This window comes from Populus alba, chromosome 5 (assembly GCF_005239225.2).
Source record: "Populus alba chromosome 5, ASM523922v2, whole genome shotgun sequence".
NCBI lineage: Eukaryota > Viridiplantae > Streptophyta > Magnoliopsida > Malpighiales > Salicaceae > Populus > Populus alba.
Genome location: NC_133288.1, coordinates 22,975,441 through 22,988,381, shown reverse-complemented (window position 1 = coordinate 22,988,381; position 12,941 = coordinate 22,975,441). Strand labels below are relative to the sequence as shown.

Here is a 12,941-nt window from a genome sequence, read left to right as displayed (position 1 = left end):
GATGCAGGTCGTATCATTCTGTCTTTATATGTTGATGACATGATTATTACTGGTGATGATATTGATGGTATTTCAGTTTTGAAGATAGAGTTGGCTAAATGATTTGAAATAAAGGATTTGGGTCATCTTCGATATTTCCTGGGTATTGAGGTAGCATATTCACCTAGAGGTTACCTTCTTTCTCAATCGAAATATGTTGCAGATATTCTTGAGTGGGCTAGACTTACAGATAACAAGACTGTTGATACTCCTATTGAGGTTAATGCAAGGTACTCTTCTTCTGATGGTTTACCTTTGATAGATCCTACTTTATACTGCACTATTGTTGGGAGTTTGGTATATCTCACCATTACTCGTCCAGATATTGCATATGTTGTTCATGTTGTTAGTCAGTTTGTTGCTTCTCCTACTACTGTTCACTGGGCAGCTGTTCTTCGTATTTTGCGATATCTTCGGGGTACAGTTTTTCAGAGTCTTTTACTCTCATCCACCTCTTCCTTGGAGTTGTGTGCATACTCTGATGCTGATCATGGTAGTGATCCCACAGATCGCAAGTCTGTTACCGGGTTTTGTATCTTTTTAGGTGATTCTCTTATTTCTTGGAAGAGCAAGAAACAATCTATTGTTTCTCAATTATCCACCGAAGCAGAATATCGTGCCATGGCATCTACCACCAAAGAGATTGTTTGGTTACGTTGGTTACTTGCTGATATGGGAGTTTCCTTTTCTCATCCTACTCCTATGTATTGTGACAACCAGAGTTCTATTCAGATTGCTCACAACTCGGTTTTTCATGAGCGAACTAAGCACATTGAGATCGATTGTCATTTTACTCGTCATCATCTCAAGCATGGCACCATTACTTTGCCTTTTGTTCCTTCTTCCTTGCAGATTGCAGATTTCTTCACCAAGGCGCATTCCATCTCTCGTTTTCGTTTTCTGGTTGGCAAACTCTCGATGCTTACAGCTGCCGCATCGTGAGTTTGAGGGGAGATGTTAAATAATATTTATGTAGTATTATTTATTAAGGGTAGAATAGTACTTTCAGTTTAACCTATATATACTTTATTTGTATTTAGGTTAAGACTAAGCATTCATAATATACAGATTATTCAAAATTCTAGCCTCCCTTTTGTGTTTGATCTTAATAAGTTTAACAATTCCAATAAATTATTTGAAAATGACCTGTCGATCAGTGCAGCCTGGGTTTAAGGATATTTTGTCTGTGCGTGCAAGTGTTTGGTGGATGCTAGAACGCTGAGGCACTAGCATTATCTACTTGAGGCTTGCTAGGATAGATGTATTCAAATACATCATATACATGTGGAACCATTTGCACCATTTCAACTTAAGTCTCAAATTTTATACGACCATTGATCTTCCAACACAACAATTTCTTCTAGGGTTCTTTTGTCTGATAAGATCTGATGGATTTTGGGGTTCCAATTCTTTTGTAGTTTTGATGGAGGTTGATGTAGGGCTTGTAAGATATCAAAAGAAAAGAAGTTCATATCTTGATGCTCAGATTGCTTCCAAACAAAAAGTTGCTCGGAGTTGTGTCTTGTTCCTGCAATTCTTCAAGCGAAAATGTTGCAACTAGTGGCAACTGGTTGCTGCCAAGAGCAAGAAGAGCAAGGTAGAAAATTGTTGCAACTAGTGGTGGCTACACGCTGTCTCTTCTTAATAACGCGATCCGATGGCCATCACATTATAAATACGATGCTCTAACCTCTGAGCTAATCGGGCTCACATAACAGAAAGTGCACATTGCATAGGATTTAGTTTGGCTGAGGATCTGTTTATATATTGAAGTTGGGAAGTTCCTTTCCAAATATCCCCTTCCAGTACTTGTTGTGTCGTTTAATTAGCTGTGTTTGCAGGCACCATGGAATTGGTATCAAATCAACCATTTGCCCAGTATACATTTTGACCTGCATATCATGGCATTATAGAAGATCATTCATCTCTACTTTCACCATGCATTAGGTCTTATCAACCTCGCACTGCAGCATCTCAACAGGAAATTGGTCTAGATCAACCTATCTACATGGGTCTGCAACTTTGCATAAAAGGGTGATTATCTGACCTCCATTTGGAGCATTGGATTTCACTAAGGTTACTGAAATTCCAGTAGAACATATAGAGCAATATAGAGGACATGAAACTACAATATCAGTAATTTTACCGTTGTTCCTATCCATGTCAATCCATGCTTCTTCACCCTTTGCAAGCTGCTGTGGTAAATTAAGACAAAGCAAACAGAAGATGGGTGAGCGGATTATGTGAACAGAGCAATTATTTCGTAAAATCACACTTAGAAAAAAGTTGATATCGATGACGCTCTAGAATTCAATATGCTCAAAAATTCAAGTTTTTGAATGTTTGGATAATGAATAATCACACGTTTATGTTAATATTTTGTTTTTTTAAACTTGGAAACAAAGGATTGGTGATAGAGATTTTGATTTTTGCAAAACAGTTTATTTTGGTGGAATTTTGGGTGAATAACTCAATGACTTTACAATGAGAAATTATAGTAAATGAGCATTAAATTTTAAAAACAAAAAAAGTTTGTTCTCGGCATTAATTTCTATCCATGGGTCTTCTCGAGTAGATGAATTGATCATAAAATACATTGATCCATGACATATCTTTCCTCGCAGAGCAGTTATGGATCATATCACAATATTAACACCACAATTCTGAGCCAACGTCCTCGACATAGCCTCAAAAGCTATAGCAGCAGCTCCATAAGGCCACTGTTTCGCAACCATAAGACATAACATCAAGGTGAATCAAGTGAAGCTATAATGTACTTCCAAATCTTATCCTAAAAAAACATCTGCATGACAGTTGTTCAATTCAAAAGAAGAATCAAAGGTCGATCCGTTAACGGAAGAGATTAATCATTCACCTTTTCTATACCTTCAATAGATGAACTTTTTTGGTTCAGAGCAGCAGATACAGTTGATTCTGTAGCATCCCCACCACACCAGGAAGGAGGTTTGGATTCTCGAGTATATTTCTGGCCACAGACATGGCATCCTATACCGAGAACAAGATTCAGCGTATCAGATAAGAACCCTTGAATCTTCTAACTAGCCAGAACCAGGCACAGATTTCTCAACCTTCACGTACTTCTTGATGCACAACCCTTGGCCAAGATCCACTCCAACTGTTTAAGTGCCATCAATTGCTAGATCCAAGAAGCTAGCAATAACTCAGCATGGAAAATGTAGAATTTACCAGATAAGAACAAAGTGTGAGGCAATTTTGATTGATGATCAAGATACTCCATGGATTCAGAATATTTTTTAAAAATAATAAATGTTGCAATATATAGTTTTGGAGGTGGTTTTTTTTTTAAAATAATATATTTTTTAAAAATTTATTTTTAATATTAGAATATCAAAAGGACATAAAAAAATAAAATATATAATTTTAAAGAAAAATTAATAAATATTTATGAAATGCTATTTATGCTGCAAACGACGCTTTTAGTCTACAATCCACAAACAAAACAAGTTAGAAACCAAATAAAATAAGAGTGTGGGCTTGGAAAGGCTAAAATAGGCTTACGGGAACAGAGAATATATACCACCAGGAGAACATGGGCCTATGTATAGATGCTAGCTTGATGCAAGAAAAAGTGAAAAGCGACCCAGTTTAACTGCCGTAATGCCGCATTTTAAAAAGAGAGAATGGCTTTTAAAGCCCTTGTTTGGACCGCGGAGACAAATATAATCTAAAGTGCTAGACAAACACGCCCATTAATAATCACATCTCTTCAAGAAAAAACCCGGCTTTTCCTGTTTTATTGGTAATTTCAGTGCTATAACAATGGATGCGTACCCCAGGTAATTAACTGGTTTCAGCCTGCCTTGGGTCTCCAAGTGTGCATCTGAAGAAATTGGTGAACGCTACACAGAATCTGAAACCCTTCATTATATATATATGCTGCCATTTTCCCCGTTGCTTGCGCACTTCGACCTGATCCCAGCAGTGGTATAACTATTCCCAGGGTAAGGTTCCAGCCCTCGTTGAAACTGGTTGCTTACCGGACTGGTTAACTCGATCTGTCGACCTCGACGTACGAGGACAATTTTGTTACCACAGTTGAAATTTAGGAGATGCAGTTCAAGTGTTTCTCAAGAATCACTACGCTGCCCACCTGCCTGTTCAGAGAGCCAGCAAACCATTTATTTATTTTGGAGTGAGTTTTTGTTCATATATATGCTGCTGGTTTGTGGTGATTTCCACTGGAAGAAATGATGGAACCAGCTGTTATACAGGCACGCCGAATGTACTAAATACTTGCTCCAACGATAATTAAAGTGAAGAGAGTCATCGTTGTGTCATCAACTAGCTACTGTTCTGATGAACCCAACTTGGCCAAAGGATCATGCATGGTCTCTGATTTTGAATTCCGGCTAGCTCTATCTTGATCCGCTAATTAATTAAAATTATTTTCTGGAAACCAGTCCTGGTACTATGTTGCCAAGACAATGGAAGCTCTAAGAGGAGGGAACTCAACATCACAAAAGTTTTGACCTCCATGGAGCCCTCTTGCTAGCGTATGAGAAGCCAGAGAAGCCGAAGAAGATGTGTTTGCCCGCAAATGGTTGATATTATGGTAGTTTTTAAGGTTTGCTTTTCTCAAATCTAAGTTTTTACTGTAATAATTTGAGATGAAAAACACATTAAGACAATAAAAACAAAATAATTTTTAAGGTTATGATTAACCTAGATATATTCCTAACCACACGGCACTATGATACCAAAGGAATCACATGATGTTCCTCCTCAGAATTTTGGTGGGGAATCAAAGGCAATGCATCCCTATTACAGCTACCAAATGAAGTCTTGCCAAATGAACTAATAAATGGCTTTGCTTAACAGCGCTGTGCATGATTTTTATTCTGTGTGCGCTCTTTTATCCAGCTTGGCCTTGTTTTAACTATGCTGCACTGCATGACATGACAGTTTTGCTGGGGGGGGATGCCACACTTGAGTCCAGGGAAATTGCTAAATTTAGGATAGAAATAAAAAGTATTTGCTGTGGCCAAAACATCATCATCATCAAAGAGACAGACACATCCCTTGTTTTCTTCGAAGTAGTTCTATGTGCAATCCTGTCTCTGTGAATCAATTGTATGTCTCGGGAACCACAGGGATAAAAAAAAAAAAAAAAAAAAAGGAAAGAAAAGGACATGATATACACAAGTGTTCTTCGGCCTGTGGTCCCTTGTATTTACAATGCCGCAATCGTAGCCACTGGTTTGAACGCGACTCTTCTGCCGCTTGCCAACCCCATGGCTCACCTCCTAAGTGAGTGAAGTGACCCTTGTACTCGAGTTTCCCCTCGAAATAATATTTTTATTATGTTAAAAACTATTAATTATATAAAAAATAATATTTTATTTTAAAATATATTGGTATTCGTATATCTAAATTATATAAAAAAAAATTAATATTTTTAAAACATAAAAAAAGTAAACATGCTCTAAACTGGGTTGCATCCAAGTTGCCATAATGCGAATTCAGTTTTTGTGTTTTAAAGTATTTTTTAAATAAAAAAAAGTATTTTTATGTGTTCTAATATCAAGTTTGTGTTTGAATGGGAAATACCTTGTATTTTTTTAATAAAAATATGGTTTTCTAACTTTAAAGGTGTGATTTATATTAAAAAAAATATTATATCTTAGAAAAAAAACCACTACATCACCCGGCCAAATACACGGCAGAGGAAGTCTTACGGTGGGGGTTTGAGCACTCATGACTTGTGCTATGAGGTAAATGATAGAATAAGAATGATGCATGTCACAGCCAGCAAGCATCATCCATTGCCGAGGGACCAGAGGGTCCCATTCTTGACATTGTTTACGTGCATCTCCATGAGCTTTATCCATTTCCCACGTCCATTAATCATGTCATGTCACCTAATAAATTCATTTATTAACAAGATAAAAGGAAATTTCCTTTCCTCCCTCCCTCCCTCCCTCCCTCTACCTTTGGTCCCCGTTCTGCCGTCTCCGGTGAACCACGTCACCCCTAGGTGGCAGAACCGCCAGCCGTCGTTACCTATTACCAGACGGTTAAATTTACACCCGTGCCTGAAATCCCTTCGTTACAAGTGTTAAGGTCTTTGTCTCCATCTATATATATCGTGGAAATCCCTTTTTATTTTTATTTTTTATTTACATGTGAAAATTTGGCAGCTCCAAGCAGCATTGATTGGCACACATCTTTACAGCATGGAACGTCTTCAGACAATCAAGTTGAAATAATTTCAAGGAATGTTTGAGAATGATTATGCTTTTGTTTTTTAATTTTTTTTAAAAAATATTAGATGCTGTTAGGGAGTGTGGTTCTACTGTATTTTTTTTAAAAATAAAAAAGTATTTTAATATATTTTTAAATAAAAAATACTTTAAAAATTGTGCTGCATCACAATCCCAAATATTATCTAAATTAATATTTTTTAAATATTTTATGATAATTTTAGCATGCCCATTAAAAAAAATTACTTTTATATACAATTTATTCATCAAGCTATAAAACGCAAACGAGATCTTCGGTTTTGTTTCAAGTTTCTTTTAACAAAACCTATCAGTCATCAATGACAGATTGAAGACGAACACTTGTAGTTTAGACATGAACATGGAGAAAGAAGAACAATTTTGTTTGCTATTACAGTCTAGTGTGATTATTATTACAATTAAAAACACGAATTTGGACAAATATACTTATTTTTTTAATATTTAATTACTATTTCAAGGATAAATAAAACAAAACAATCAAGAAAAAAGATTTAAATTAATAAAAATTTATTTAAAAATTACTTCTCAAGAATGAATTTATTTTAAAATTTTATTTTTATTAATCACTAACTAAAGCGTACACAATTTTAGTAGTGTACGTGGCTACGTGCATGACATAATTTCATTTATTAAAAAAAAGAAAAGGGTTTGAGAGAGAATTTATCTTATCTTTCTCATTAGAGATCAGATTAAGAGGAGGAGCGGGACCCACATCCGCATCCCAACCAAGCTGTCAGTCCATGTATGTTTGAGAACCCTGGAGGTTAGAGAAGGAAGCGAAGACACACCCAAATTAGAGGGTCCCACCTTTTCTTTTCTCCTTTTCTTATTCATTTTCACTGTCTCTTGCTCTCCTTCAAACAAATCATGACTCCCCCTCCTCCGCCCCCCCCTCCCCTCCTCCGCCTCCTCCTCCTCTCTCCACCCCCAGCAACACCATCAATAAAGACTAACCCCTGTTAATACTATTAGTATCACCCCCCAAAAAAAATTTCTCTCTCTCTGCCCTGTCTATACTGACCATCCAACTTTTATTTCCCCACACAACACAAAGCCCACCCCCCTCTCTCTATATATCTGTTTTCCATCGCACCGACCTCACCCACTTCAACTCTAGGGTTTCTTTTCTTTTCTCTTTCTTTCTCTTCTTTAATTTTTTTTTTTCGCTTTCTTCCCTTTTATTGTGATTGTGATTGTGATTCTTTCTTTTCTTTCCCTATTCAACCCAATCAGTCCGCTTTCCGATCTTTTGTCTAAAACAACACTCCTGTTTCTCGATCCCTTTACAATTCCATGGATTCCCAGTATATTTCGTCTACTTCTAGGGTTTTTCTAGGGTTTCTCTCTTGAAGCATGTCACTTCTTACCACCCTCTACCTTCCTTTTTATGCTTCGAATCTTCCAAAAATCTTGTTGAATTTTAAGTAGCTTTCTCTTTCCCTTTTGTTTTTCATTATTTTAATTGGATCGAATTTGTTAATATGGCCTATCAAGCGATTCCGGGACCTAGCTCGGGATCGAGTTCAAGCTCAGGGTTTCAATACATGAATTCTCCATTTGGGGATACTACTTATACTAAGGTCTTTGTTGGGGGGCTTGCTTGGGAGACTCAGAGCGAGACCATGCGTCGTTATTTCGAGCAGTTTGGTGATATTCTTGAGGCTGTTGTCATCACTGATAAGAACACTGGCCGATCAAAAGGCTATGGTTTTGTGAGCATTTACTTACTTACTTACTCTGTTTTGATCAAGGCTATCTTGTGCTTAATTTGATGATTGAAGGTGATCTAGATAGCTGTCAAAGTTTGGATTTATTCCATTTTGGATAAAATGGTGTGTGTTTTTATTTGATAGATGGAGAATGACATGGGTTTTTGGATTGTATTTGTGTGGAGGGTGTAGGTGACTTTCCGAGAACCAGAGGCAGCTAGGAGAGCCTGTGCTGATCCTACTCCGATTATCGATGGTAGACGGGCTAATTGTAATTTGGCTTCACTTGGGAGACCTCGGCCACCTCTGCCTTATGGTATCAGTTTTTTCCCCCCTAAATGCAAAGCCAATATTGTGCTAGATAAGGAATATTGAAAACCAATATGATTTGATTCCTGGTTGATTTCTTGCTTATGCCCTCTGCTTGCTGCTTTTTGTTTCTAATAGGACGTCCGAGACCAGCTGCCCCGTACATTACAAGTGTGCAAACCCCCAGAGGGACTTATGTTGGAAGTTTTGGCTACCAGCAACCAGTTTCTTATGGCTACCAACAAGGCTTGATGTATAATCCGTATGGGTGAGTTGCATGCTACATTCCAAAGTAAATGTAATATTCTACTTGCTGCAATAAAAATTTGCTCATTTTGGCTGGTACAAAGTATCCAATTCTATTTCATGTTTTTTGAAGAAAAAAATTTATTCTTTCCTCCTTTTATGTGTTATTTGAAGTTGCGTTTCTTTTTGCAATGATAACATCTGGTTGGCTTCTTAAGATGCTTCAGCAATACCATTTTTTGTTTCCTGCCAATACCTTCTAACTTTCCAGGAGCTGCGCAAGGAATTTGGTAGAGTTCAATATGGGATTTTATGTGAACTCATTGCCAATTTGTATATATATCTGGTTTTCTAGGCTAGTTAACTAAATTTTGTTAGATGGATCACCGGTCATATTTTAGCTGTAGTATCTATTCCCTATGTTTTCAATACTGATGTCTACCTGTATAGAGGCAAAACCCTAACTGTAGTTTCTATTCCCTATGTTTTCAATACTGATGTCTACCTGTATATAGGCAAAACCCTAACTTCGACTATAGAAGTGATCCTTTTGCTCCTGGTGTGCTCTGCATTCACTCATCAATCTATGTTGTGAGTCGTATGAAACCATTGATAGATTGACCACAGTTTTCCAGTTAGATTGGGTACATGTACTTTGCAACTACTTTCTCTTTTTTACATTTTCCAGCTTCCCTCCCTTATTCGTGGCTATTCATATACATGATACCAATCACATCATTGGACGTCAGTTAGAAATTTCTAGCTGCTCTAGGATTAAGTAGTCAGTTTCCTAGAATTCGGGGTTCCTTTTGTCCAAGTTACAGTGATGTGACATGGTGTGGTTGGTAATTGCAGGAATGCAAAAAGTGGTAGTTGCAGAGGATATGTGCCCCAGCTCAATGTTTATTGAACAGGCAAGATCATGGTCATGGTTTGAAGTGTGTTTATAGAAAAGAAAATAAACTGGAACGTACTGGTTTTTGGGTTGTGATGCCCATTGCTCTGTTCACTTATACTTTGGACATATTTGAGAGAGAGAGAGAGAGAGAGAGAGAGAGAGAGAGAGAGCTCATATGTAGAAGAAATAATGGTGTAGTTTACTTGAAAAATCCTGGATTCTTACAGTGTTATGGTGATATGTTCATGTTGTTTTTCTCTAGTATGATTTCTATGTAAAAATCCTGACCCTATACTGATCTTTTCACACCATCTCTATGGCTGGTTCATCTATTCAGCTATGCGGCATATGGACCTGAATACGTTTATCAACAGGTGAAAGATGACAACAACTAGGATTTATTTCTTGGGTTCTTATACTGTCTTAAACTACCGAGCTGACTTGATACTGATTATTGCTGCTTTTGTCCTACTGGCAGGGTGTTTACAACCCTTATTCTACTGGCCATCAGTACCTTCAGATATATGGAGTTCCTGGAACAGTTAACTCAGGCATGTATCCTTATGGGCAGTTGAGTCAAAATGTTCCTGGAGGTCATGGTTATACATCAATGCCAGGATATACTGTGCCAGGTCATCAGATTGTGCAGTTTGGTGGACCAAGTGTCAATGCAATAACAACTTCGTCTATGCCAACAATTCAAGCACCATATCATACAGGTTAACACTTCAGTTCACAATCTTTTCATTGTACCTTGCAAATGTCGAAGACATGTGAAGACTAGCTGATATCTGATTTTGTCTATATTTTCCATAGCTATTTTAGGCATCATCAATTTACTTCATGCATAGTGTGAAGAGATTAGTTGGGGAAGAGGATGGAAGGGGAAGTGTACAGTGAGAAACTATTGAAATGGTAAATGGTGTGGGCTCAGAAAGAATTTGAACCCTTTGAGGAGGGGATTAATAATCTTGAACTTTTGATGATAAAGGGAGAGTAAAATACCAACAAAAGAAGTGACATTGTTGTGCAATTGACTGATGAATGTTGCTTCAAAAAGTAACCACACTGGTAAAGCTGATTAGGCAAGTGCATTGTTTTTTTGCAGGTATAGCTGCAGCCGTTCCAGCACAATCACAGTTTATTGTTCCTGCTCCTTCTCCTCAGTATATGCAAGGTAGCGGTTCTGACCAAACCACTGGGTGAGGGGCTGATCAAGGTGAGTGGCATCAGATGGCCATTGGAGTATGACACTGTGTTTTCAGACCTATGCTGTCACCATTGTGGTGTAACGTGGATTGATTGCTTTTTAATCTCAGGTATCCTTAAGACTGCAGCAGGACTAAGAGCAGCGGAACTGCTACTTGAGTAGCGGGCTTCGAATCTAGCCTTGCAAACTATTTATTTTGCATTCTAGAGGTACAAATCATTCTCTGTGTTTTCTGTATGCATGCATATTTAGTGCTAAATAAGAGCTAGTCTTGCATTGAACTAGAAGCTACATTGGAGCTCTATCTTTACCTTGCTATTCCTATTGTTATTTTAAATTTAAATGTTCGATCTAGCGAGTCAAAGTATATTGTGAATGCACATGCTAGCCCCTTGACTTTGTCTGAGGCCAGCTTGAACCCCCTTGACTTTGTCTGAGGCCAGCTTGAACCTTTTTTGGTTGTGAAACTGTATTGCTAAAACTGTCACTTGCTATACATGAGCATGAGTGCCCTTAATATAATCCCATGGAAAGCATTGATCTTACAGATTTTATACTGTGCAGGTCATAGATAGTCATGCTCACCAGAGAAGTCGACAGTTGTCTGAGTCGCTCGGAATGGGTGGAGAAGGGACGTGGATAATTCTTCCTTTACCCTAGTGTGTTAAAAACTGTGTATGCTGCCAGAGCTCAGGGCGAGTAACAAGCAGCAATGCATTTTATGGATGCTGGAATTGGTTTCTGGCAACCAAATTATAGGAATAATAAAAGTGTAAAAAGAAACCAACACGTTAGAATCAACATATGATTCTTTTATAGTCTAGTAGTCCCAGCATTTGGGTGTATAGGTAGTCTCTCTGGTGTCTGGTGGTCTCCTGCGTTGTATTTAACAATCATTGGAGCTTTGTGCATATTAGTACTAGGGGTTCTCTTTTTTGTTAGACTCTCTCTCAACTCTTTGTAATTTGGACCTAATGGAAGGCAGACCTCAAAACATGGGGAAAGCTTCAAGCTATATTTAATTTCAAAAGAAAAAAAAAAAAAATTTGTGTGTACAGTCACCCCCTTGTGAGGTTCCAAATATCTTGCCGGCGTTGCACTTTGGTGGCAATCTATTTTGTACTTATGATGGCGATTCAAGTGAGAGGTGGCGGTGGCTCCTGATTTCATTAACGGAACAATTTGTAATTTAGTCACTCAATACACACCAAACTCCGTTGCTTTACCGAGGACAGAAGATCTGCAACACCGCTGTCCGTCTGCTGGCCGTAAATAGGTCTTCCGTGACATTGTGTTTTCAAGCTATTAGGTTGCTGCTTGGAGCTCCCGGGTCCATCTCTGGTTTATGAAGATGCAGAGAATGGATGTCTGGATAGACGTATTCATAATGGATCGTTTACCTCGGGGGAACAAAATTGAAATTTGCCAAGAAAATAGCAAATGTTGTGACGTATCTCCATATTAAATTTCCTTGGCCCATGATCTACAGAGACAAAAAAAAAAACTGCAGATATCTTCCTCGACCAGCATCATGCTTCCAAATTGTTCAATTTCGCGATGTCAATTAATGAAGGGGAATAACGTGTGGGATTAGATGATCTTGCGGGGACAGTGGGTTTCATCGATCCTGATTACATGATCAGAAGTTTTGTGACAGAAAAGACTGATGTCTTCAGCTTTGGGGTGCCGCTGCTCGTCCTTCTTACTGGACGAAATGCATTTCAACCAGAAATGTCACTGACAGAGTATGCGAAAGACTTGTTTTGAAAGGATCAGGTCGATGAAGATGTGTATCCTACGATTTGGGGAAATGGGGGAGAAGCAATTGACCGGCAACAACTGGAAGCATTCGCTGAACTAGCCTTGAGATGCACCGATGATTCAGGAGAAGATAGGATGATGGAAGTACCAGCTAAAAAACTCAAGCTAATTGAGAGGTCCATCACTGCTCCATAGCTACAACCTTGTAGCTTGCAAGATGCCAAAACTTCATTTACAATACGAAGCAATTAAGCTGTAATTAGTGCTATAGAAGTTAGTGTTACGAGAGAGAGAAAAGCGTTATGTTCTCTACTGGCAGATTGGAACTCAATGCAGCTTTCTAAAATGGCCTGTGCGAACAGCTGAACAGTGGCCTCTGGTCACGAAATCATGGTTCACCCTACCAGGACCTGTACTTCTTTCACCTTCAATATGCAAGCAAATGCAACCACATTCATCTTAAACTATACATAAATTTTGTTGATGAA

At 38.1% G+C, this 12,941-nt stretch overlaps 1 protein-coding gene and 1 pseudogene across 1 annotated transcript; both read left to right on the top strand.

The window, feature by feature from the left end:
* Positions 1-7,131: 7,131 nt before the first annotated feature.
* On the top strand, positions 7,132-11,744 carry LOC118061882 (uncharacterized). Its single transcript, XM_035075493.2, has 8 exons — positions 7,132-8,032; positions 8,222-8,345; positions 8,477-8,606; positions 9,820-9,856; positions 9,961-10,201; positions 10,591-10,701; positions 10,802-10,901; positions 11,257-11,744. Exons 1-6 carry the CDS (start codon positions 7,802-7,804, stop codon positions 10,686-10,688), a joined length of 861 nt encoding a protein of 286 aa, XP_034931384.1. The 5' UTR covers positions 7,132-7,801; the 3' UTR covers positions 10,689-10,701; positions 10,802-10,901; positions 11,257-11,744.
* Positions 11,745-11,820: 76 nt separating this feature from the next.
* Positions 11,821-12,880, top strand: LOC140955644 (non-functional pseudokinase ZED1-like; annotated as a pseudogene).
* The last annotated feature ends 61 nt before the right edge of the window (positions 12,881-12,941 follow it).